Source organism: Polyodon spathula, chromosome 3, assembly GCF_017654505.1.
Source record: "Polyodon spathula isolate WHYD16114869_AA chromosome 3, ASM1765450v1, whole genome shotgun sequence".
Lineage (NCBI taxonomy): Eukaryota > Metazoa > Chordata > Actinopteri > Acipenseriformes > Polyodontidae > Polyodon > Polyodon spathula.
In genome coordinates, this window is record NC_054536.1 from 75,268,905 (window position 1) to 75,294,716 (window position 25,812).

General features: G+C 35.4%; 1 protein-coding gene across 2 annotated transcripts in view; it reads left to right on the top strand.

Annotated features, from left to right (window-relative positions):
* LOC121313417 (hepatocyte nuclear factor 4-gamma-like) overlaps nt 1-10,980 on the top strand; it is a 28,223-nt gene extending 17,243 nt beyond the window's left edge. For both annotated transcript variants that reach the window (XM_041245934.1, XM_041245935.1), the window contains exons 2-10: nt 53-224; nt 589-683; nt 1,546-1,652; nt 2,170-2,325; nt 8,048-8,135; nt 8,672-8,824; nt 8,969-9,205; nt 9,680-9,802; nt 10,245-10,980. In XM_041245934.1, coding sequence (XP_041101868.1) covers nt 79-224; nt 589-683; nt 1,546-1,652; nt 2,170-2,325; nt 8,048-8,135; nt 8,672-8,824; nt 8,969-9,205; nt 9,680-9,802; nt 10,245-10,366 — 1,227 coding nt within the window. In that variant the 5' untranslated portion in view covers nt 53-78 and the 3' untranslated portion in view covers nt 10,367-10,980. The remainder of the gene's footprint in view (nt 1-52; nt 225-588; nt 684-1,545; nt 1,653-2,169; nt 2,326-8,047; nt 8,136-8,671; nt 8,825-8,968; nt 9,206-9,679; nt 9,803-10,244) is intronic.
* The last annotated feature ends 14,832 nt before the right edge of the window (nt 10,981-25,812 follow it).

Below are 25,812 nucleotides of genomic sequence, written 5' to 3' on the forward strand. Positions count from 1 at the left end.
ATCATAGCTGCTTTGAGGTTTTCTTTCTTCTTTTTTTATATATAATCTTCAGACAGTTTGCCAGCTGAGCCAACAACCATGAATACATCAGAGAATGGAGTGAATTCACTCTGCTCGATCTGTGGAGACAGAGCAACAGGCAAACACTACGGGGCCTCTAGTTGTGATGGCTGTAAAGGCTTTTTCAGACGGAGCATTAGAAAGAGCCATGTATATTCCTGCAGGTACATTTTTGTGGAAGAAATGTTATGAAACTACATATCATTGAAATAATAACAGCATTAAAAAATGGTACAATAATGTGCATGTCAGTACATTTTTTTTTTAATGTATTTATTTTTGGAAAATCAACAAAAATCTTAAATAAAACATAATGATGAGCTGCACACAATTTCATTATTGAAAAACTATAAATAAACTGCAATGCTTGTGCCTACAGGAGCTGTTTCTTACAGCTACAATTTAAAAAAAAAAAAAAAAAAAAAAAGACATCTCCCTTTCATAAGAAAAGTAGTAAAAATGGTCCTTATATCATTCTAAATGTTTGTTTCAATTACTGTAACAACTAAACAATGCTTTACCCAACAGGTTTAATCGACAATGTGTGATTGACAAAGACAAGCGGAATCAATGCAGATTTTGCAGACTTAACAAATGTTTTCATGCAGGAATGAAAAAAGAAGGTAATTACTGAACATGTACTGTTTCTGAAAAAAAAAAAAACACTTGCTTTTAAACAGTTTAAAATAAAAGCGCCCTTTACAGTAGGCCCGTATGGTGTCATTAACACAGAATCTTTCATTTCTGGATTTCTGAACACTTGTTTTGATATATACATTGATGAGAAAATATATTGATTTATTGGTTGGTATTTACATAATACATTAGATCAGACACTTTAACACATATTGAAATATGCCTGAGTTTCATATATAGAAACATTGGTCTGTATTCTAGACTGTTGTGAAATAAGTCAAATGCAAGCTATGTTTATATAGAATTTCTTAAGGCATATAATAATCGATGTTACACATTATAGAATTTATAGGAGGCATAACCATAGTTTGGTGGTTATGGGTGCAGACCATATGCTTGCTATGCAGATGTAGTTTTGTACAAATAATACAATAAATATACTGGAATACAATGTTAAATATTGATTGGTATTTCACTCAAAGTGTGTCATTTCTTGTAAAAGTAGAATACCTGTTAATGCAGCAAAATCAAGTATCTACATTTTGTTCGGTTTATTTCTAGTACAGTAGTTTGTTTTTGGAGAATATAGCTGTAGAAAATACTAGTGTATGTCTTCCTATCATTTCAAAATAATACAATACAAACAAAATGCAGTTCACACTCAATAGAGCAGATGACGTTTGTGAGTATTTTAGTATTAAGACAACATCAGTTTAATGACCATTCAACCTCCAGGGAATTTCCTCTTCACTGGATATGCATTAAAGATACAAAAACATTTTAATTTCCAAGCAATGATTCAGGGCTATAATTAGCTCTAGTGAGTTAAATGGTTTGCTTATTTTCCAGCCGTACAGAATGAAAGAGACCGGATAAGCTCCAGAAAAAATGTGTTCGAGAGCAGCAGTTTACCCTCTATAACAGCACTGGCACAAGCTGAAAGCCTCTCTCGGCAGGTCTGTACCCACATTATGGACAGAATAAAATTGTATTTCCTCTAGACATGTGAAAAAATAAAATATATAATCAGACAAGTAAAATTAAATGAAATAAAAAATAAGCAAGAATGCTTTACTGAATAATAAAAAAATTGATGAGGAATCGGCCACCTTCTATATACTTGAGAAAGTGTGTCATTAACACAACTCCGCTAACTAAAAATATGAATGTTTATACATTAGAAAAATGAAATGAGCTGCACTGAAGGCCAAACTAATAATGAATGTCTGTCTACAGATATGTAGCAAATTTGCATCTTAAAAAATATGAACAGTTTTATTAATGACGGTCTATAGAATGAGGGTTGCTAATTTGCATGCACATTAATCTTTACTGAAGCGTCAATAATGTCGTTAAAATTGCAATTATCCACATGACTGCTTTTGTGATTTTAATTTGGGAACAGCCTGTGGATTAATTAGTGTGTCCGTAGAGCACTAACTTAATTTAAACTTTATATCCATTTCTCTTTAGATCAGTGTGCCCAGCCCTGGAGTACCTACAGATATATCAGCAAAGAAAATTGCCAGTATTAGCGATGTATGTGAATCTATGAAGCAGCAGCTATTGGTTCTGGTAGAATGGGCAAAATACATTCCAGCATTTTGTGAATTACCACTAGATGATCAGGTAATTATTTCATATGAAAACAATAATATCTCCATTTAACACAAGAGCACATTAATATTTTACAGAATGTACCTTTTAACATTCAAACACAGTGAGGCATTTTGCATGGCAAAAGAAAAATATACCTCACCTTTTCTCGCTTTTAATTTGGTAGCACTTTCGGTTTGTGTGTGTTTCGATTTAGTTTTTTTTTTTTTTAGCCAGAGGAATTTTCGTTCCAAATGCAAATAACCTAATTAATATTAAAATATGGGAGGGTATATTTAAATGTTTGTGTCTGCATTCTAATTTGGCCTTGTGCGACTGCTCATATGGTACAGCTTTCTAAACTGGGTTTCCACAAAGTTTTTAGGCTGTGTTAAAACACTGAGGGGTAGATGTTCTAAGACAGGCCAGTTGCAGCACAAACATAACGCAATTTGCATTTTCGTTGTGACAAATCGCGAAGTATACATTTTGTCGTATGTACTAAGAGGAAATATGTTAATGAAAGGAGCTGCAATATACTAATTTAAATATTTGTTGCATCTTCTTAGCAAGATCTCTAGCATTGCAAGAGTTGTGTGACATTGTTCAAATAAATAGCGGCAGCTCAGTTGTGGTTTGCTGCATCAGAGGGAGCCCGAAGGAGAACGTCTGTACATGCAATGGTGCAAGAATCAAAATGGCATTGTTTATTGTTTTTATTAAATGTAAACAATACGTCAAAAATACGTCTCACCTTTTCTCACTCTATTTTGGTAGCACTTTCAGTTTGTGTGTGTTTCCATGTAGTTTTACATTTAGTCATCTGTACAATGCATTCTCTTCCGTCTTCATTTTACCTATTTTAATACTGTTATTATATATATATATATATATATATATATATATATATATATATATATATATATATATATAGCAATAAAAGGCAGTTTAATTATTCCCATCAGATTCTATAGGGGGCCCCCACCTTCACCCCCCCAGAAAGCTTTTCATAATCATGCAGTAGCTCCTCGCTAAACTGAGCATGCTTGTCCAACATAAGGAGGTGTCGGGTTTAAAAACAGTAGCATAAACTCTCACACACATACATTTATAGTGCTCACTGCATTTTAAATGTAAATCATTGCGCTGAAATAACACTAATGTGTTTTGGGTAGGCTACACATTACATGGTGTAAAAATATAAATCTGTACAGTAGGCCTATACAGTATACAGTACAGTAATAAAATCAAGTGAATGCCTAGCGCATTTTCTTTTTACTTTAGCCTACCGGTAATACAAAAAAAATCATGCTGCTGCTGCATTGTACATTTGCTGTACAATGTGAATAAAAGATTATTTTTAATTGAAACTAAATTATTTTAGCAGGGTTTTTTTTTTTTTTTTTTTTTTAAATGCTATTATTATTTTTAATTTAGTAGGCTAGATAATTAACACAAAATAGATCATGGTCCTATAAGCGCTGAATGAAAGGTGCAACACTTTAGTGCATTTACAGTACGCCTGAACCATTTTTTTTTTTTTTTTCATGAAAAAAGCATGGGAGAAAAAAAAAGCAGACATAGGGTTACACAAATAATAATAATAAAAAAAAAAAAAACAGTCCACAAGAAAGTTCTATGTACTTTCCTTGTGTTTTACAAGGATAGTACACAGCCCTTATGGAATGTATTATTTGCTAAACATTTTTGACTGCATATATATTTATTATAAATATTATTATTATTATTATTATTATTATTATTATTATTATTATTATATATTATTATTTTATGAGGCAGGAGCCAGGCCTGCGTAAGGGACTACTGAATAAAGACAAAGTGCTTGTGACTTGGTAACTAAATAACAGAATAGGGGTTTCCCCTTGACTACCCGGAGAACCACCCTTGCTGAGGTGAGGCTGAACCGATTGACCACCAAGGCCAGGAAGTGTGACTTCCCTCAAGGGAAAACTAAGGAAGGATAGGAGGACGAACCAAGGTCTCCCTGGCTTACTGAGTCGTCTAGTCGAGAGAGGTCAGGCTCGGCTGATGCTCCGAGGCCGCACGGAGATCCTCATGATCTACGCAGGGAGAACAAAGAAGGGAAAAGAGAATAAGAAATAAATGCATAAAGAGGGACAGGGGTACGTTGCAGGGCTTTCAAAATAAATTATTGATAACTGAAATCCAGACTAGCATAATTAGAAGGGAAGAGGAACAGCCTTTATTAATAATATGAACAGTAGATTGATTATCACAAGAGATTAAGATATAATTTTTTGGGGGGGATGAAAATGGGCCCAAAAGATAGGCTACAACGACAATAGGGAATACTTCAAATAAAGCTGTGGGTTTAAGCTGAGGAGGAAGATTTTTGATTTCTGGAAGCCAGACAGAGAGACCTGATTTCTAGGAGTGCTTCAGCTTGAGGGGCTGTCATTTAGATGAGAGACGGCTGATGGAATGTGAATGAGCATCGCCATAGAAACTGTACAGATGTAAAAAATGTCATCCTTTGGAAATGTAGAATGAGGAATTGAAATTATTGCACAGCTGACTGCTGCTGGAATATTTGATGGGTCTCTGTTGCAAAGTGCCCTGCCCTTGTGTATATTTTGTGTTGCGTGTTGTGTGTTAATGTTGGTGTATAGTCATTGGAATATAAACAAGTCTGTGTAACACAAGTGTTTAAAATGTATATTTGTATTTAGGCACGAGGATTGCACAGCACTTCACGTGCAAGTAAAATGTAATAATATGTGAGCACGGGGAATTGCACTTTATTAATTCACGTGCAGTTGTACCGCGACTCCAATTGAATGATTGATTAGCAATCAAGTCTCTGTACAGCTGCATAAAAGGAGCATGTTTTCACTCACTCTGGGTTGTGTGTTCAGATTGGAGACAAAGGTAATTGAGAAATAGATATAATAATAGAAGCTCACAGTGTTTTGTCTGTATAGTCCGTTTTGTTTGTCTTTTTGTTTTGGCTACGCTTGCCATGTCCTGTTTCTGGTTTGTCTTACAACCTTTTATTTTATGTCTGTCTGTTCATTATTAAATGCTGAGTAAGACCATTCACTCAGTTTCACCAAACTTCACTTCTGTCCTGGTTTCTGGTGTGATGTCACCCACTACAGCCGTCTTTGTGATAGTCTTCCATGAGAATCTTTGCTTGTTGAAAAAACAGGCGGAGCTGAAGAATGAATGGGAGAACCTGCAAACACACAATTCCTAAAAAAAAGAGTGTTGACGAGGGGGGGGGGGGGGGTAATTTGAGGCTGATGAGGAGGCTGCCTTTGGACACAGAGGTAGAATGGGGAGTTGTCACAGAGACGGCCAAAGTGGGCAGCGTCAGAACCAGGAAATGAATACACAAAACAGGAAGGATGAAATGAAATGATGGTGGCGCTTGCTTGCGCCGTTTTATTGTAAATAAAAGGTTTAAACAAACAGAAAATAACAGGACATGGCACTGGTAGCCAAAATAAACAGACAAACAGAAACGGACTAATACTAAACAAAAATACGGTGAGCAGATTGACAAACAAACATGGCGAGTTAAATAAACAAGTATCGTGCTGGTCCCACCAGCACGCAATAGCAATTGAAATTCAAACTCTCCTACTCTCTCTCCAGTTCTCCACTCACCGAACACCCAACCGTGAATATGTGAAAACGTGCATCTATATATACTGTTGTGCTGGGATTTAATCACTAATTAATTATTCACTTGAATGCCAGCACGTGAATTAATTATGTGCAACCTCGTGCCCACATATTAACTACTTTAAATGTACGTGAAGTGATGTACAAAATCGTGCCTAAATACAAATATACATTTTAAACTCGTGTTACAGACCAGTTTATATCCCGTGTGCCAATGACTATACACCAACATTTAACAAACCACATGCAACATAACAGATAATATACACAGGGGCGGGCACTTTGTCACAGGGGTGGAAGCACAAACTCTGCAAGCGTTAGCACGGCGACCACTGAAGAATCTACTAAAGAGATCAGGATCAGGTTGAGACCAGTCAATCAGTGTATAGTCCAATTCTAACCAAGATGCTGTTTTGGCTGAAAAAGCTTTATGATATTCATAAAAAATGGTATCGCATATCTGACTGAGAGATCAACAATGTTAAATAAAGTCCAGTTCTTGTCATCGGTGAGCATAAACTTCACAAAGGACATTGCAAAAAACAGAAAATGCAAGTAAGTAAAATAACGTCTTTACCTTTGATGATATTGCGTCTCAGTTGAGGAGCTGTAGACTGGTGGTGAACTACTGAAGCAGGGGAGGATCCTGAACTAGAGACTGTTGCTAGAGTGAAGATTGGAAGCTTGGAAGCAAGTATGGGTATGGCCAAAGCAGGAGGAGAGTTGAATGCTGCTGCTGGTGTCCCTGATGAGGATGAAATGGCTACTGGTTCCAAGCGAGTGATTCTGTTATCAAGTGCATCCAGGTGATCAGATACTGTAGAAATTGAGGTGGAAAGAGGATGAATGAGTTGCTTGATATCGTAAAAAATCTGGTAATGCATATCGGAGGAAGGATCAGATGAAATTGAAACTGAAGGCTTGTATTTGCTGAGGTGATAGAAGTTTGCAATGTAGCAGAGACAGAGTGTGAACTGTCTTGTTTGGATCTCTGCTTAGACATTTGAAGATCAAAGACAGGTTCGGCCTACACGGATTTGCAATATAAAACAAATAAAGCAGCCCGGTCGCTTCCTGCTTCAATGGGCAATCCTTTTTTGAAAAGAGCTTTCACGAGATTGTTGGGCCAATCTTTGTAAACACGTTGCCCTGGAGAATCACCCTGAGGTCTAACGCGTTTAGAGCAGCGAAGAGGAATGGCAGCATTAAGAAGCGTGGTTTTCCATACTATCATAAGTAAATTAAAAACAAATTTTAAGCATTTGCGAGTTTGTAAAATTCACATTTAGACTTATTTGTAAAATGGTATTTTTTATTTATTAGTGCTATAATTACTGTATTATTAGAATGCTTACCACATCCGCCTAGTGGCGTCCTCAATTACTTTCATTGTACTTTATATCGTTAAAGGAACAAGTCTGCAATATAGCCATAAATTAAAACATTCTTATCACTGTGCACCGTTGTGGGGAACTTAAATTGTTACAGTACTTTAAGTAGCACAGTAAGTCCTGACACAGGATAATACCTGGTAATGCCCAATGTGGAGAGACCTATTTCTTTCATACTTTAATGTTATATCATATTTCTAGGCCTGTTTTGAAATGGCTTCATGTTATTAAGTCAGGACAATCTCACGTTAAATAACTATTTATTATAAAACAAAATCTTACAGATTTCCAAAAACCCAAACAATGGTTGAAGAAAAATAAGTAGACTGAGTTTATATACTGTATAGGTTGACGGGAACTTGCCAGTAATTGGCATGTAGATTGATCAATGAATGTACTAGACACTTGATGCTATAGATTTCCTGCCTGAAAATCTTGCAAGATTTATATTAGTATTTGTATCCAAATGTATTTCAAAACCAATTTGGTAACATGGCCATTACTCTTGTTGGCCCATTGATTGCAAATATACAGTATATCAACAGATACAGTTCTGTGTATGTTTCCCCTAAGATCTGAGATAAATGTACAACACTAATTTGAAATGTTTTTCAGGTAACGCTGTGATTGCATGTCTTGCTGTTTCCTATATCTAGCCAGTTATACATATTCATGTATTTTTATTCTGTATTTAGGTTAGTTTGTTGAGAGCACATGCCGGGGAGCACTTACTTCTTGGGGTAGTGAAGAGATCAACCCCTTACAAAGATCTCCTTCTTCTTGGTAATACATGCTCATCATCTTAATTATTAACATAATAAATGCAGAAAATACTATACATGTATGTTTTCATTCTATGTAAAGGTGGTGAAATTAAAGCCGGAAAGCAAAATTGGAGAACTTTTACAGTTGCAGATTTTCTGTAATTATTTTACGACTTGTGAGGCACTGAACCAACAAGCCCTACAGCAAACTTAAAAAATATAACATAAATGCTTTTATTATTGAATCGTGAGGTAGCTTATTAGTAAGAACTTTGCCAGAAGGTAATGATAACAATCTTCAACATAAAGTGCACACTTATAGGTAACATGCAAACACATAAAACATGCATTCCCCCAACGTGAATATAAATTAGAATTCAACCCAGATAAACTCTAAAATAAACAGTCCATGCTTCTGTTTCCTTAAGACATTACTTTTAAACTACCACCACTTAAGCAGTGCTTTTTTTTCTTAAGTATTAAAGATTGTAAATAAAATAAAATTGCATAAAAAGTATGTCATACCATCGTGCTGATTAATCTTCTTTCTTTAAGGCAATGACTGTGTTATCCACCGCAACTGTCCTAAAGTTGAGATTAGCCGAGTTGCAAACCGGATTTTGGATGAACTGGTTGTGCCTTTTCAGGAAATTCAAATAGATGACAATGAATATGCCTCTTTAAAGGCTATTGTCTTCTTTGATCCAGGTAAGGAATTCTCAGAAACACTACACTGCATAATGTTAATTTAATAAAGCTGTAAAAGAGCACAAATCAGGAGTCCATTAATAAAACAACATGTGTACAGTATCTTGTATATTTACAGATGTAATTCATTATTTATTTTCTCAGACGCTAGAGGCCTGAATGATTCCTCTAAGATCAAAAGCATGCGGTACCAGGTGCAGATCAGTTTGGAAGATTACATCAATGACAGGCAGTATGATTCTCGAGGGAGGTTCGGGGAGCTGCTTCTGCTCCTTCCCACTCTTCAAAGCATCACTTGGCAAATGATCGAGCAGATCCAGTTTGTCAAACTAGTCGGGATGGCTAAAATCGACAACTTGATTCAGGAAATGCTTCTGAGCGGTATGCTTCTTTCTTTTCTTCTGCCTAACTAAACTTAGAAGTTTCTTAAATGTTTTTTATTTTTTATTCTCCAACCACTGAATCTATATATTTGTGTCCAGCATATACAGAACACTGACATAATTATTGCTGTAGGCTTCTTGATTGAAAACGACATATTGCACAATTTTAGTAATAATTTGATGACCACCCGCTAATTAGTTTGGGTTATAGAGAGTTTACTGTACCAGTATGTTACACATATATTGGGCACTATTTACAATTTTGATTCTATTTGATTTGATTCTGTTTTGTTGGGCTAGTTTACAATTTAGCAAGTATCATATTTTGCAATTGTATGCAGATAAGGGAAGATATGTTTGGATAGCATGCTGTTCTGTCTATATTCAGGTCATACTGTCTTGTAGAATTAGGTATTGTGCGTATTTTCATAATGAATTATGATACATAATGTCACATTTTCCATGTCTGCAGGAACAGTTAATGACGCAACACACACCCATCACCCTGTGCATCCACATCTAGCTCAGGATCCTTTGACTGGTCAGACTGTTTTAATAAGCTCAATTCCAACTCCAGTGCTCACTGAACATATTTGTAAGTCTCTCTATGCTTATATTCTGCTTCTCTTTTCCAGTAAAACTCATTTCTGATATAGGTCAAGTTATAATGAATAGGTCACAGACTCTTCAGCAGTGCTGTCAGTGAATGTTACCTGGCAATGGGGTACTGCAATGGAATCAGGAAGTAGCGCTTGTTAGTATTTCAAAATATATTTTCACCACTTTGGTATTGTTTTCATTTCTCGAACAATGCACACGAAATAGTGAATGACTGGATGAGTGGAAAAAGTAATATTGTAGCTGATGAAAGTAACAACATTTCACCAAGTAACTTTTTAACAGACTCCCACAGCACACACATAGGGTTAGTTTATATATCTCACTTCAGGATTAAAGAAATACGCATGGGGGCAAAGGGCAGAACTACTGTAGTTAATATTTATTTATTTATGTATTTATTTTTTTACATATTCTAGCAACTCCAGAAACTCCAATGCCATCACCTCCACAAGGATCTGGACAAGACCAATACAACGTAACTTCAAACCAACATGTGGCACACTCCGGGCCACCTGTTGCCAAACAGAATGATAATTAACTACTATGGTTTCAGCTTTCAGATGTCATTCCTACAGTTTTTCAGACCCACCTTTGGGTTTGTCAAGACGGCTGAGAATACTGACAGACTGGATCTAGAATCAAGTGTGATGTGTTTTTATTTTTATAAGCATCCTGAAATAACTGAAGAACTGTTTCCCAATGGTTCTAAATATTTATTTTAAAATACTGGTAGATATTTACTACTCATTCAACTTTTATATAAAATGCTTTTAGCAGTTTAGTAACCTGTGGCATAACTATGGTCTCAAACGTTGGCGGGAGGTAGTTTATTTACAAAATTTAAAATAAACATTCATTTCATTCTGATTGGTGCCTTTGAACTCATGAACTCACTCTTCAGAGGACAGGAGGGAGTATTTCTCAGCCACTCTAGGACAATAAGACCCAAATGTTTGAATTGAAAATATTTGTTTAGTAATGAGACCATAGACATTGGAAATGGTAAATTTCACAATGAAAAAAAAGCCTCTAGAAACAGTTCTTTACTGTTGGCATCTGATTTCTCCTCTCTGCTTGCAATAAAAGTATGGATTATAGAAAGTGTCCTGCTGTTTTTCTTGTTGGTTTGTTATGCAACTGCCTCATTATTAATCTGTTGAACCTTCTGTATCCTAGGTGTTTTAATATTGTTGTATAATTGTAATACAGTAAAGGTATACATGTATATATAGAGAGTGTACTGTACATTGAACATATTAATTAATTTATTGAACTATAATGATTTTTTATTAATTATTTTTGTATTAATGTGATTAATTGTGTATATATAAATTAGAATGCTAACTGTTTTATGCATTTCAAGCAACTATGTTGTAGCATGTATTGTCTGGTTCAAAAAATGTCACTTTGTATATTTTGTTTTAAAAATGGAAAGGAAGCATCCATTTATTTGTATTATAAAAATAAAAGTAACCACCACAGAGGTGCTGGATTTTCTTCCAATAATAAAACATATTATAGTAATTTATAGTTTAATAGATTACATTGTATGAGATACAGAAAGCCGCTGATAGCATGAAGCATGTTGTACTGTACATTTTCCATAAAATGGTTCAATGAACTCTGGTGCAAAGTTACATTCATCTTCAAGTTTTTTTCTTACTAGTTTTATAGCTTTTAATTATTTTTTTTATAGTAGCCAGAGCTTATTAATCTTGGCCAGTATTGTACTATTTGTTTACTACATTGTTTGCATACATTGCTCAGCTGTATTCTTACATAGTTGCGAAGGCCCACTACTTAACATTAATGTAGCTTACAAGTCTAAAGAAAAAAAAAAAAGATGAAATTATAAATGTTTACATTTATCTGAGGGTGCATTCCCGGAAAGGTTTAAGATTCCTATCACTTTTATCTGAGAATTAATGGAACGGAATCTCAGAATACTCATTATAAAGTATTTCAAAATGACCTATGACCTCCTGGTTCCAATCATGTCAACCGGAGTAATCGGCTTACAGTTAGCCTCCCCCCCCACCCCCCCCCCCCCCCCCACCCCCCACCCCCCCCCCAGCACACCCCTCCCTATCTCCTAGCTGACGACACATGACACAGACACTGTGCGTTAATGTAACCCGACGTCCCGTTATAATGGACCCGATATATCTTATAAGAATTGTTACTTAACTGACGCAGTGTACACCTGTGTCTGACAGCATTTTAGAATTCAAAGTAAGGGGCTGCAAACCTGTTTGGTTGCTTTTAAAACCAACAGCAAACATGTACCGTTAAAATATTGACTTTAGTTGTCATTCACTGTTCTATTGCATTTATGTATTTATTAATTCACTTGCTTATATACTTGCGTTAAATTGTGAAGCAGACATATTTATGCATTTCTGTTTAAAAATAATGTTGATTCTGTCAAAAGTAATATGAATCATTGTAAATGGGCTTAGTCAGTTTGACATTGTAAACCTACTTGTCTATTATGAAGTCATTTTTCCAGCTGTATTTCTGCTAATACAAAATAAAATACAGAGGCTCCCATTAGTGCCCCTGGAATCAAAAAAATAAAAAATAAAAATGACCCAATTTATTGTCATGGCAAAAGACAAATGAGATTCTTATATACAGTAAAAGCAGAAAACTAAAAAAAACTGCAGAAAATCATGTAACAAAGTGTATTTTTTTTTAAATAGAAAGATGTAATTATTTGATCCTTTGCATGACAACTTTGATTTAAAAAAGCTAAAAAACACTACAAATCTGTCTTACTAGATATGGGGAATCAGCATATATATGAAAACAAACTAGTAAAAAGTAATAACTAAAAGGTCTGCCACTGATTTCTATATAATTTCTAAACATGGATCCATTGTTTTATTTATTCCTTGACACAGTAAACATTATTACAGTAAATGTCATCACCACAGATAAAGAATCCTACCTCTGCCCCATATGTTCTCTTATAAAATATTAACAGGTAACTGACTGCCATGGCCCGGGTGCTGCCACACCTAAAAGCGGGATAAGGACTAAAGAAGTTGCCAGTTTCTGGATTGCAGTTTACGTATGAGCCTGTTTGCCAACTCGCTCATGAAATAAACAGTGTTTCTATAAATATCAAGAACACAATTTCTAATACAGAAAAACAACCTCATCCTTTGTTCAACTGGAGTGTTTATTAAAACCAAGAATACCGTACAATACAGACTCTCAATAAAAAGCAGTTAACTGTTTAAACAAGGCTTTATAGCACCATCATGTGGCCATTCGATGTATCAATGTATGTACCAGGTTGTAGAACATAATGAACCTTATTGTTAGCTCTGCACAGGAGCATATTTTTAAATTCATGTATTGCTGTGAGTTAGAATAAAATTGTCTGTCTGCTTCAATAACTGTATATTGTTGTTTTACAGTACTAAGTGGATTTCCTATTTTGAGAATTGACTGTCTTAGCTGATTGTCTAATATTGTCCATAACAATTCTATTTAAAATCATGATATAATAATGTAGTTTAATATAGCTCAGACCTTAGAAGCAGGGTGAAGTTTGAGGTTGGGGATACTTTCAAAGAAAGACACTGGCACAATGCTTATAAGTTCCATTGATTAAAAGATCTGAATTATTACATTAGTTAACCATTTTTAATACATGTAGATCATAAAATACAATTGAATTAGGTGTGCTTCGTTGTATCAAGTTAAAACATACTGGCAAAATCAACAACAAAAACAAAAACTGCCTACTATTATAAATAAAAATGTATACCTTTAAAAAAATTAACAAAAAAAATTGATATGAGAACAATATATGAAGCCAATATCTCAAATAGTTAGTCATCCAAAAGCCAAGTAGCACGCACAGAGTAGGCAGCCATATTAGGTCACTGGTCAAAGCGAAGAGTAAAGTTACATTTCACCAGTGAAATTCCATAACACAAACAAATATACAGTTGCCATATGAACATGTTTATAATATAAGCAGTTGAATAAACATTGACAGAGGTGAATTTATGGGGATGCCTAATTATCTGGCCAAAAGACCCAATATAAAATTTGTGTGATTGAGTGATTTTTAAACATATAATCTGTGGACCACATTCTCAGAAATACTGAAAAATACATGGCAAACTCAAAATGTTTTCATCCCAAAAAATAAATTCCACAGTATGCACACTCTTTAAAATAACATTGTATTTTTGTTATTTTAGTTATTCTCAGTCTTTGTGTGGATTGTCTGACTGATTGGCCTAGAGCATATTTGTCTAAATCGGGGGTTCCCAAAGTTTTGGTGATGGAGGGCCAGATTCCAGAGGTTGTATGGGATTGGGGGCCGCACAAGAGAATGTACCACTCATGAAACCAAAATATGTCCCAAATCATACCTTTTTTATTTCCTATACATTTTTGTATTTAAATTAGGAATGTATATTACTACCACTGCAACACCAGCAGCTTTAAAATGTACTTATCCTGTGTCTTGGTGCCACAACAGGCTTAGGTTTGAGCACCAGTATCATGCTGTCACATCTTACATGGTCCTAGTCACAACAATTAAAGAAGATAATACCGAAATAGGTACCCTTCAAACTAAACCAATTAAACTCTTTTGTGGGTTATTCTTCAGTAGTGAGGCAGAATGCATCTTGACTTGTACAACTATCCACTTCACTAAGAGCTGAATGTATGTACAGTGAACTCCACTTAATTTGAATCTCTGGGGACCATACAAATAGTTTGAGATGTACAAAATTCGAATTAAACAAATGATGTAAATTGCCCCATGGTGTGGACATTTAGAGCTGTTACCATAGTAAATGTGCAGAAATAAAACACAGAAGCTACTGTATTTTACCTTGATGTTTTTCTTTTTTTTCTTTCTGAAATCAACAAAATAATCACACATTTCTATTTAAAGTGCAGCATTAATTATTCATAAAATTTCTGCCATTAGATTGGAGCTTTTTATTACATACAATTGCTACATAACATCTTACCAGCTACTTTACTGTAGCCTAACTCTAGTCTTATTTAGAAACGCTGTACAAACCAAAGAAATGTAACAGTAACAATTTTAAACTGTAGCCGGTATTGTTACTACAGTAGTACTTTCCCTAACAAAAGATCCAAGTTGAACACCAAAACTACAATACTGTACAAGAAGAGTAGTAGAAGCTGAATATAGTTTTGCACTTAAAATAATAAAATACAATCTACAACAGAAAAAGTGCCTGTATCCTGAACTGTTTCTTGCAGTCGCTCTCTTAACATTACAGAAGCTAACTAACTACTTCAACTGCATAGAGTAATTTAATGTTATTTGGATGGCACCTTCATGTCTTGACATCACAGTCTTTGAGCATCTTCCCCATTGGAAAGCGATAAGAGATGACAAAATACTAACTTAAGAAAAGAAGAAGCATATTTTATTTTCTTAGGAGGTTAGTAGTCACATAACTTGGATCTCTAATGAGTTAATTGAACTGTTTTGTTTATGTGATACTGCCTGGGATAGATTTTAACAAGTCAATTTGATAAGGATCTCCAGGTGTATAGATATCTTTGTAATAGATACGAAATAGCCAGAAGGAATGCCAAATAGGAATAGAATGTTAATCTGTTTAATTCCACTAAACTTTCTAAATTATATCCACATAATGAGCCTCTAATTATGGGTATACAAAGTAAAAAACTTTGTCACTGTTTTAGTACAGTAATAACTTTAAAATCAGGCCACAGTCACAAAGCTTTAACTCATGAGTAATCGAAAGCGTATTTTTCCCTTCAGTATACTGTGTCTTTTGGACAGGAAAATTATTTGTAGCAATTCCCATTCTGTTGTCCATGCAAGACCTAGAATATGTGGGGTACTGCATGTAGGTCTAACCAGAACAACACTTATTTAGTTTGTTGACACTGTCATTCATAAGTTGGAAATAATAGATGAAGGGAATTCCATTAAGAGGCTAAGATATGTGACAAATTGTTTTGTGACTCTTTTAATTTTTTTTTCTTAAGCAGGTGTTGTCAATCATGTTGTCATTAACACTGTTTGCTTGTTCCGTGGCAGAAAGCTCCACAGCAGTCTATAATTTAGCCGTAGTGCCCATCAATGAAACCTCTACCTTCCACTGGGTACCCTTCTGCTGAGAAAAGTTCTAGGAAAATAGTCCCAAAAATATACATAAAGGATCACATCCATAATGAGAAAAAAAAAAAAAAAAACCTTTATTAAACAAATATGTTTTTTACTTGTCAGGGCTGCTTCTAGTTTATCTGGACAGTGCCAAATATCTGAATGGAGCAATATTACTGAATGGTCCAAGACTCGGTTTATTGTTGTTGAAAGATGTTGTCTGAGCCTCAGTCGAGCTGACAGGCTGTGATTGGCTGACTTGGCAATTGCGAGTACGGGACTGGTTGCTTTCGTTGGTGCAAAATATTGATTTGCATTTGGACCATTTATGTCTTTATTTAATATTTGTAGTAGTATTTTATGTCTTTGTTTAATATTTGCTGTCCAATATATGTGAACTAAACTTTCAATACAGCTAGTCAAAATAAATCACCTAAAAAGGTAAATTAATAGAATGCTGTATATGCTAGTATACTCGATTTCTGTCAGGACCATTATTCTTTTCATATTCTTCATGTTCAGCTGTTTTCCATAGTCTACTGTAAAACTTTGATTGCCTACTCAAGTATTTGAAATTAAAATATATTTTTAATTTGATCAGTACCTAAGTATAAGGAGAATCAATTCCAGCCATTCCCTTAGTACTATATATTCTCTTGTAGTGAATTATTTATTTATTATGAAAAAGGGAGGAAAAAACAGCCTAAGGTCATAACTGAGCACTTTGTTTTCCAGTTTACTCTACAAAGAACCTCTGTTTCAACAAAAATCAATTACTGTGGATGTTGTTTTCAGTTGTAATAGTTCATTTATTCTCATTACATAAGTTCTCTTCTCTGCACAAAGATATTTTTGTTTTTGGGAGATTTGTATTAGCTTAATTGAATTATTCCTGTATTGTACTGTGATGAGTCAAAGGGTTTTCGGTCTGTGATTCAGCCTCCCGACAGTAGATGGCATCAAACCAACTCGGGACTTCCCTTACCAAGATCTCGTGACCATGGCAAAAGTCATCTTTTGAGGGGCGGCACCTTGGTGAGGGGCGGAAGTACGAGTATGTAAATTCCAGCCACTGGAGTCAAGTGAAGGATAAGGACACTTGTCAGTTGGGGATTGGTGTTCCGCTGACTACAGAGGCGGGACATTACATACTAAAGGGAACGTACTACTGTGTTTGGGGTTGGTCCGAAAGTAAAATAGGAGGAGTAAAGGGTGGAGGGAGAGACTGGTTTGGTGCAGCGGGATTTTTAAAACAAAAAAACACTAACATTTCTTTTGTCTTTTTTTGTTTATGTATGGGTCGCCACGAAGACAATTAAAGACGAGTCATCACGGTTTGTTTTGGATTTCACCCCTGCACTCCTTCCCTCACACCATTTTGTTTTCTTTTGTTATTTTATTATTTTGTTGTGTATAGAGAATAAAAATAAGTTATTTTATTTCTGTACACGTAAATTACTGTCTGGACATTCCATTTAATACACTCTCGCCTCACATGTACATAACTTTCTAATAGCAATTATCCTGTTCTCAGTCTTAAAGCTAGACCTATTGAAACCTAACCCGGCAGACACAGGGTGCAAGGCAGGACTACACCCTGGACGGGATGCCAGTCCATTGAAGGGCAACTAAGGGGCAATTTAGAGAAGCCAATCTACCTAGCCAGCATGTCTCTGGACTGTGGGAGGAAACAGGAGGAAACACAGGACTGACACTAGGGTACCAGCAATGGTAGACCTAGTGTCACATTTAATAAAGAAATAAAAACAAACACAAAGTTAAAAATAAAAGTTTGCCACACAAAAATGACGAGCGCTAGTCCCACTAAAAGAAACGTCCCGTTCCTGGAACCTCCAGGAATGGTAACCCTCTCTATACTGTTTTGAGAAACACTCCCCTAAGCTGATTTACTTCTGTTGCGTTACTTCCGAAGTCCTGGCCTCCTAACAACTCTGGGCCATTCTGACGTTCCTGGCTGGGCAATCGCCTTCACAGGCCCCGTCTTGCAGTTAAAGTATTAGTTTCTGCAGAGTGGACGCTTCCCTCCTGGATGTAAACAAACGCTCTCTCAGCACCCGTCTGTACAGCAGTGGCTTTGCAGTAGTGGTGGGAGTCGATTCCCGATTCTGACATTAGAAATTTTGCGAATCGATTCCAAAGATGAAGGGGGCGTGGGTGGTATGTTGGGCATAGAGCCAACCTGCAGTCACAAACAATATTGGAAAGTGGAGGAAGAAAAGCAAAATCTCTTGGAAATATTTTGTATTCGAGGGCGAGGAAAGGAAAAGGGTGAAATGCCAAATGTGCAAGAATATTCTTGAATATAATCAAGCGACGTCTCGTGCAACATCTGGAAATTTACCACAAGGAAAACAGTAGGCACGATTCACAGGTACCTGTATGTTTATTTTTGATTACATTTAAATGTGTAACATTTATGGGGTTTCCATGCAAGTTTTTTTTCAACTCAAGACATTTAAACGAGAAAAATGTCTCGTGTAAAATGCTTTTTGGGTTTCCATTTGCTCAGTTTATTTTACTCGAGTAAACCGGACTTTTCACCCGACGTCATGCAAATGAATGGGAAAGGTGGGGGTTGATATGTAAATTAGCTATGGGTAAAGTACTTGTGCTTTTTTTGAAGATTACTAATGAAATTTTGTGAAAATGTGATTTCCATGTCCAGAGAACTGGTACACGAATGCATCTAAGCTGCTATAATAAAGCAAAATAGCTTGTGTTTGGCTAGTTAATAATGTGTTTTACTGCTCTTGCCCAAATTGTTTTCATTAGTAGTGAATGCTGTTTCAACTAATGTATCTTATGACTCATTAATTAAAAATAAACTCTGAGGTATAAAATGAAACTGACCAACACGTATTGTAATGACCGCAGTCGAGGTATTTGAACTTAAGTTTCATTTTATTTATTTCTTTTTTTTTTAAATCCTGAAAGGACTGGACAGACCACTGATGTAGGTGCAACGCTCCATGGAGCCCTTTTTAATGCCGTCCTTGACACACTAATGGTCCCTGTTTGGGCCAGGTCCCCACCATCAAAACAAGAAAACCCACTAAAAACCCTTGATCCTATCCTGCAGCTCTCTCTGTCTCTTTTGTATTCTCACTCCTGTATTCTTTTTTGCAGTAACACACAGTTACCAGATAGCTCGTCAACTTTTTCTTGTTATCTCTCACAATTGATATTTCTCTGTCAATCTCTCTTCACCCACTCCCCCTCCTTCCCCCTAAACACTCTCTCCTCCCCCAACCAGACCACTGTGCCCCTCCTCCCCAGCTCTCTCCCACCAATCACTGTACTCAGCCAGTCCCCACCGCGTTCTGGACTTGGCGGGGAACCTCCAGACCCTCAGGAAGAGGGGGGCCAGCAAACACCCATCTATACCCCCCCAGTCTAAGCACCTCAATCTCCCTCACATTCCCACAAACAAGCACCAACAGACACCCACACCCACACACAACCTCCACCACGGCTCTCCCATCCGTAAACTCTCCCAGAGCCACCACATAGCCAACTAACACCCCCCACCCCCTAGATGGTGTAGCACCTTACAATGACAGTAAACAATAATAATGATGCAACAGCAATAATCATGTCCCTCTGGAGCGCTAGCACCCATACAACAATCTCTGGGCCATGTTGTTACACACACACACACACACACACACACACACACACACACACACACACACACACATATATATCCCTTTCATTCAGGCAATACTGCATATAGGGGATCAGGTGATGCTGCGTATACTACTTTGGCTTAGAAGCCCTACCTTTCCAGACGGCTGAGGAAAGGAGGTGGCGGATACTGATGAAATGGACTGAAGTGCATTAATTTGTTCCCAAAATTGCCACTGCCTGCTGTATCCTGCACAAACTCATCAACAACAAAATGAGGTGTTCAGGAATCAGTGGCTGCCTGTGAGACAGAAGGGGAAGGTTACAGTTTCACAAGGAAAAAAGAAGCACTGCCTTTAACAACAAGCCCAAAACAAGCGCAACCCATGTTAGAGTGGGTGTTTATGCAAATTCCTGCCAGCGACTCTCAAAAACAAGCCCAATTCCGCTTGTTATAAGCAGACTTGGCAACTGTGAAGGTTACCTCAGCCGCCAGTTTCAATTGGACAGCAGCAATCTGAGGAGGGTTGTGCTGTCAGAGATTCTCTCCTTTCTTTTAAGTTGTGTTGGATTTACCATTGTGTTACATGTTAATGATGCAAACAAACAAAACACAATCAATACGTTCATTTGCAGTTTTATTTGATCAGTTCTGAGAGGGCATCAACAACTTGTTGGATGTTTGTTGTGCTGTTTTGGGCGATCGAGCTGGCTCATGACATCCACCTCACCAACTATATTTATTAACATGGAGGGCAGACACGAGCTGTCTTTGGACATAGCTGGGATCAAAAAAAAAAAAAAAGCACATGAATTAATTCAGTTACATTTAAGCAGCTCAGATGCACGTCATGTTTAACTTTAACGTAGTTTTTAGTGGTTTTTTACAGAACTGTAAACTCACAAGAGATATACAACATGACAGTCCAGACCCAGCAAAAAAACAATAATAAAAAAGCCACCCACATTATCATTAAGGTGAACTACACCACTGCTAACCATAAAACTGCCCATCTGCCACTACTTTCTGCCATCTTGTAATCCACAGTAACAACTAACCTGCTCCCTTGCAATATTTATAGTTAAACATGCTCATTAACCTTTCCACTTGAAATTAGGGTTTCCATGCAAAACTGGGAGTGGATTTTCCCATGTTTTGTCATTTACACAAGTAAATGAGATTTACCCTATCCCTCTCTTTGGCCGTTTTTTTCGGCCACAAACTTGATATACCCGACTAATTGTACCAATCATCACGTGCATCGCCATTCACGTGTAAATTGACCCGCATGGAAGTAATAAGGGGATTGCTTCCCTTATCACTACTACTACGTAATATTAATAATGATAACTTTATATTTCCAAATTATATATGCAAGGGCCTATGATGGGCCGGGCGGTTCCCATGATATATACCTTGCCTGGGGTGGTGATATTCCATTCTTTAAGTACATTAACCAGCCCATGCTGTAGGTGTTTTTTTTTTCTTTTCAATCTTTGTTTTCTTCTATTTCATTTATGTGTTTCTCATCAACTGTTGTGTCTGTTCTTGCTTGTGCAAGTTGGTGATATGTGGATTTTAATCCCAAAATATATTAAAGGACATAAGTGAAATGCCACTCATTTTTGTTTAACCAATCAGAGGTGGTTTCCAAGCCGTGTTTTATATATATATATATATATATATATATATATATATATATATATATATATATATATATATATATATATTCAATCATAGTAAGTTGTAAAAGAGTGTAAACTCCTATTAGATCAAAATAAATCTATCAATATAAGTGTAAAAAAGAAATAAATCTCACAACTTATACTACCACTAATTAATAACAACCACTGCATTAATGCAATTATTATTATTATTATTATTATTATTATTATTATTATTATTATTATTATTAATATAATCGTCATCGTCACAGGACTGGAATGTATGATAAACCCATACTTTATAGACGGATATTTAGTGTTAGTTTACAACAGAAATTATATTAAGGCATTTTACAGTAATTCCCGTAGAAAGACGTCGATGAAAAAAACAACATATTATTTTATTTATTTATTTATGTATTTTTTTTATTTATTTATAGGAGGGAGTGTGGTCCAGGGCTTGTAACCAGAAGGTCACCGCTTAAAATCTGACCTCTGCCACTGACTGACTCACTGTGTGACCCTGAGCAAGTCATTTAACCTCCTTGTGCTCCATCCTGCAGATGAGATGTTAAATCAGTGTCCTATTGTAAGTGACTCTGCATATAAGGCACAGTTCACAGCCTACCTCTGTAAAGAGCTTTGTGATGGTGGTCCACTATAAAAGGCGCTATATACAAATAAAGATGTTATTATTTATTTTTCAGTTATGTTTTTACACCATAACCTGCTAAAGATGGCAAAGTGACAACTTTTTTTGATTGCTTGGATTTATTTATTTTCTCCCAATTTAATTTTAATTTTTTACTTTTTTTTAATGAAAAAACAGACCAAATTGTAAATAGTTTTGTGATGCAATAAATATGCTTGTTTACACAGCAGTATGTGGGAGTTTCTTTATCTTTTGTTTATTAGAATCGGAATCAACAGGAATGGCTTTTGGAATCGATTCTTAGAATCTGTAAAATGCACTACGGCCAGTAAAGACGGCTTTTTTCACTTATACAGTGCATATGTTAAATACTCAAAGGACTATCTAAACTGGGTATATTAAAGCGAACAACATTGGCCTTACACTTCAAGAGGACTTAGCCTCCTATACCCACATGTTCAGTTTTTAAAATAATTCGGCATGCTATATTACTTTTGAAAATTTAAAATACTTATCTGAGCTAAGCTTAGCATGCATAATCGTATGCAAGATTGCCGGACGTTTTGAATTGTGAAAGGAACTCTCCTGGCAAGGTGATGCTAAGCTACAATAGATTCCTATGAATTTCTATGTGTGTTTGTCCATAAACTGGACAAAATGTTGCCACTAATGTGGATTGCAAAATACAGTGTTGCATATAGTATATGTTCATAGTATATAGTACCCTGATGGTGATGTGTAATGATCTGTGTATCATATAGTTTGTATATCTGATGGAAGTGAAGTCACTTTAAAATTGGCTGTAATGGTTTCATTATTCAAATTTAACTATATTAATAAATATGAAAAATGTAGTACAGAGAAGCTACCCAGCAGTTTCATTGCATAGCCCCCTAGGTGTTTGGATGTGTACATGGTGTTATACTGAAAGCACAGGGGCATGAAAACACAACCAAGACCCCATTACGCATAAAGACCCATCACCTGTAGCAACTACATTTGGGAATAGCTCTTAAATGTAAGAACCCTTTCTTCCCTTCTGCAAGGCACTATTCATATTCTGGACTACCAATGGATCACCTTTGGAGCAGATATGTCTATAGTGATATTTCCCCATACTGCAGCCATTTCACATTTGCTTGATAACAAAATAATTTTACTATGCTGTTTGGTGTTGTCATGCAGTTTATGGCTTTTGTGTTTGATGTATTTCACCTTGTATTGTAACTGTTGTCTCAAACAGGCAAAACCTGGGATTGTTTCACATCTGTACAGTATACTTCAGTAGGGTGAACCCCCAATGTTTCCCACTGCAGATATTTTCTTTTGGACAGTTAATGCAGAGCTTGTGTTTTCTAGCAAATCCCCCAAAAGTGCTACCTACTGACCTACATCTCAAAGTAAAATTTAACCCTTTAAAAAACGTTCAAACAATACAGCTGAGCAATACATAGACATATATTTGTTTGGTGCCAGGACACTAGCTATGAATTGCTCATTGCAATTCATAATATTAGTTACAAATAAAAGACAAACTTAATAATTCAATTCACTATTATTTCTTGAGAAACGTTACTCTGTAAGTGACTATAAATGCTGATGTAGTGACTGTACTTATATCTACAGCTGCCTTGCTTTATACAGCTTGTGATCCTATGATGTATTGCATTCCAGAATTTCAGCAAAATAATGTAGTCTTGAGATTTTTAAACTGCTCTGTGTTAAAAGCAAAATATTTCTTACACACATTCGTATGAGGTGAGGGGGAGCAAGCTTGCTGGTTAGAGACTATTATCACCTTTGGTTGTTAGCCGAGTATATCGCATAACTGCAGATTAGAAGCTTTCCTGAAGACTTTGACTGAGCACCCCCTTTCCCAGTAGGAATCTGTCTGGAAGGAAAGCGTGTGCTTATAAAAATGGTGACCTATAGAGGACAGAAGGCCATGGAAATATAAATAAGAATATCTTCATACAGCACAACCTTTTGCACCAGCAGATGTCACTAAAAGTCAAGAATCCTGAAAAAAGAATAGAAAGATGTTTATATATATATATATATATATATATATATATATATATATATATATATATATATATATATATATATATATATAGGTAATGCAGCTCTTTTATTTACATGTATAAAATTTTGTACAATAGAATAAGTGAACAATTACACGTATAAAACTTAAAAATTCTCGATCTCAACAAGGGTAAAGACCAAGACTGTTAATTCGACAATTAGGAAAAAAATTAAAAACAGTTCCTGTACAAATAATAATAAATAGTCGTATATATATATATATATATATATATATATATATATATATATATATATAATATATATATATATATACCATAAGATTGTATTGTAGCAACAACAATCATGCACAGACATCATTATTATCTTTGATATGATATGTTTGAGGCTAACTCAGTGACTACTTTAAGCACAATCTTTAGTTGTATTTACTTGCTTGCAATTACAAAATATAGATATTGTATAATAAAGTATAAATAATGTTGTAATTACAAAATACATTACCACCAATTTGTGCATTGTATCCTCTGAGTGTTAATTTAAATTAAAAGGGTCTTGGACTCAAATGGTATTAGCATTGTAGAGATTTTTGAACTTTGAACAGAACTAAGCTGTTAGTTTACATTATAGTAAAAATAAACATGTTTTTTTTTTAAATATTTAAAATCTTAAATCATCTAATATCTGATTGTTTTTTTCAGTTAATACTGCAATTTTGGTAATAGAGCACAGTCTTTGATCTATATTAAGAGGACAGCCATTGCCTGCCACTAGCTGCAGGGAGACTTACAGCAATGACTTCAGTAGTATAAATCTGTTGTACTGTAAAGGAAAATATAACTACGGGGATGCTTTATAGTGGAGCCTGTCATGAAGCATGCATGTAAGAAAGTTCATGTTTCAACCATAATATATATATATATATATATTATAATATAATATATAATATATATCTATATATATAATATAGATATATATATATATATAAAGCGGTACTTCCTTAGAATTTCACTGGAATAATATCAAAATTGTCTATATGTTGTAATACATTGTATTTATACTGTATTGATAACCTTAAAAAAGTACAAGAGATTCATAATGAATTTCAAAAGAGTATCATAGATCCATATAGATTTCCAAGTGTTTTTAATCAGGAAACCAAATGATGTTGACTGGACCAGTATGTGTATCTGATAACATCATCATTTTATAGCAGTTATTTAATACTGACAAACTGATGTTAAATACAAACAAAAAAATAAATAAAAATAAATAAAGAGAGCCATCAGAAACATGTTTATTTGTGACAAGTGGAGGTCAGTTCTCTAAAGTGATGGTGTTTCCCTGCCTTTTGCATACTAAATGTATTGAATCCTAGCTGCTCAACAAGTCTGCATTGTAAATGGATGGTGCCACACCAATTTTATATATACTGTATACAGTGGTTGCCTTCAAGGAGTAAGAACAATACTTTATGATTGAGACCCTTTTACTTTCAGTCTCCAGTAATGGCACTTACATCCTCCATGAAAGGATTTGAAGCTCACCCAATAGGAGCTGCTGTCCAGCAAATGGTTTGATCCTGAAGAATTCATTCAGGCTACAAACTATGTCTTCCTCCCTAAGAAACAATGGCATTCTGCTTTATAATGGTTAATCAGCTTAGCCCATATTCACAGAATGTATTTGTTTATTTTAGTTGACATTACATTTAAACAAAATCTAAACATAAATGTTTGTATTAAAACCTTGAACCCTGAAGATGCTTGAATGGATCATAGATATGGTAGTGCCAAAATCTAGGCTCGTGGAAAGGTTTGATAGCTAAACAGAT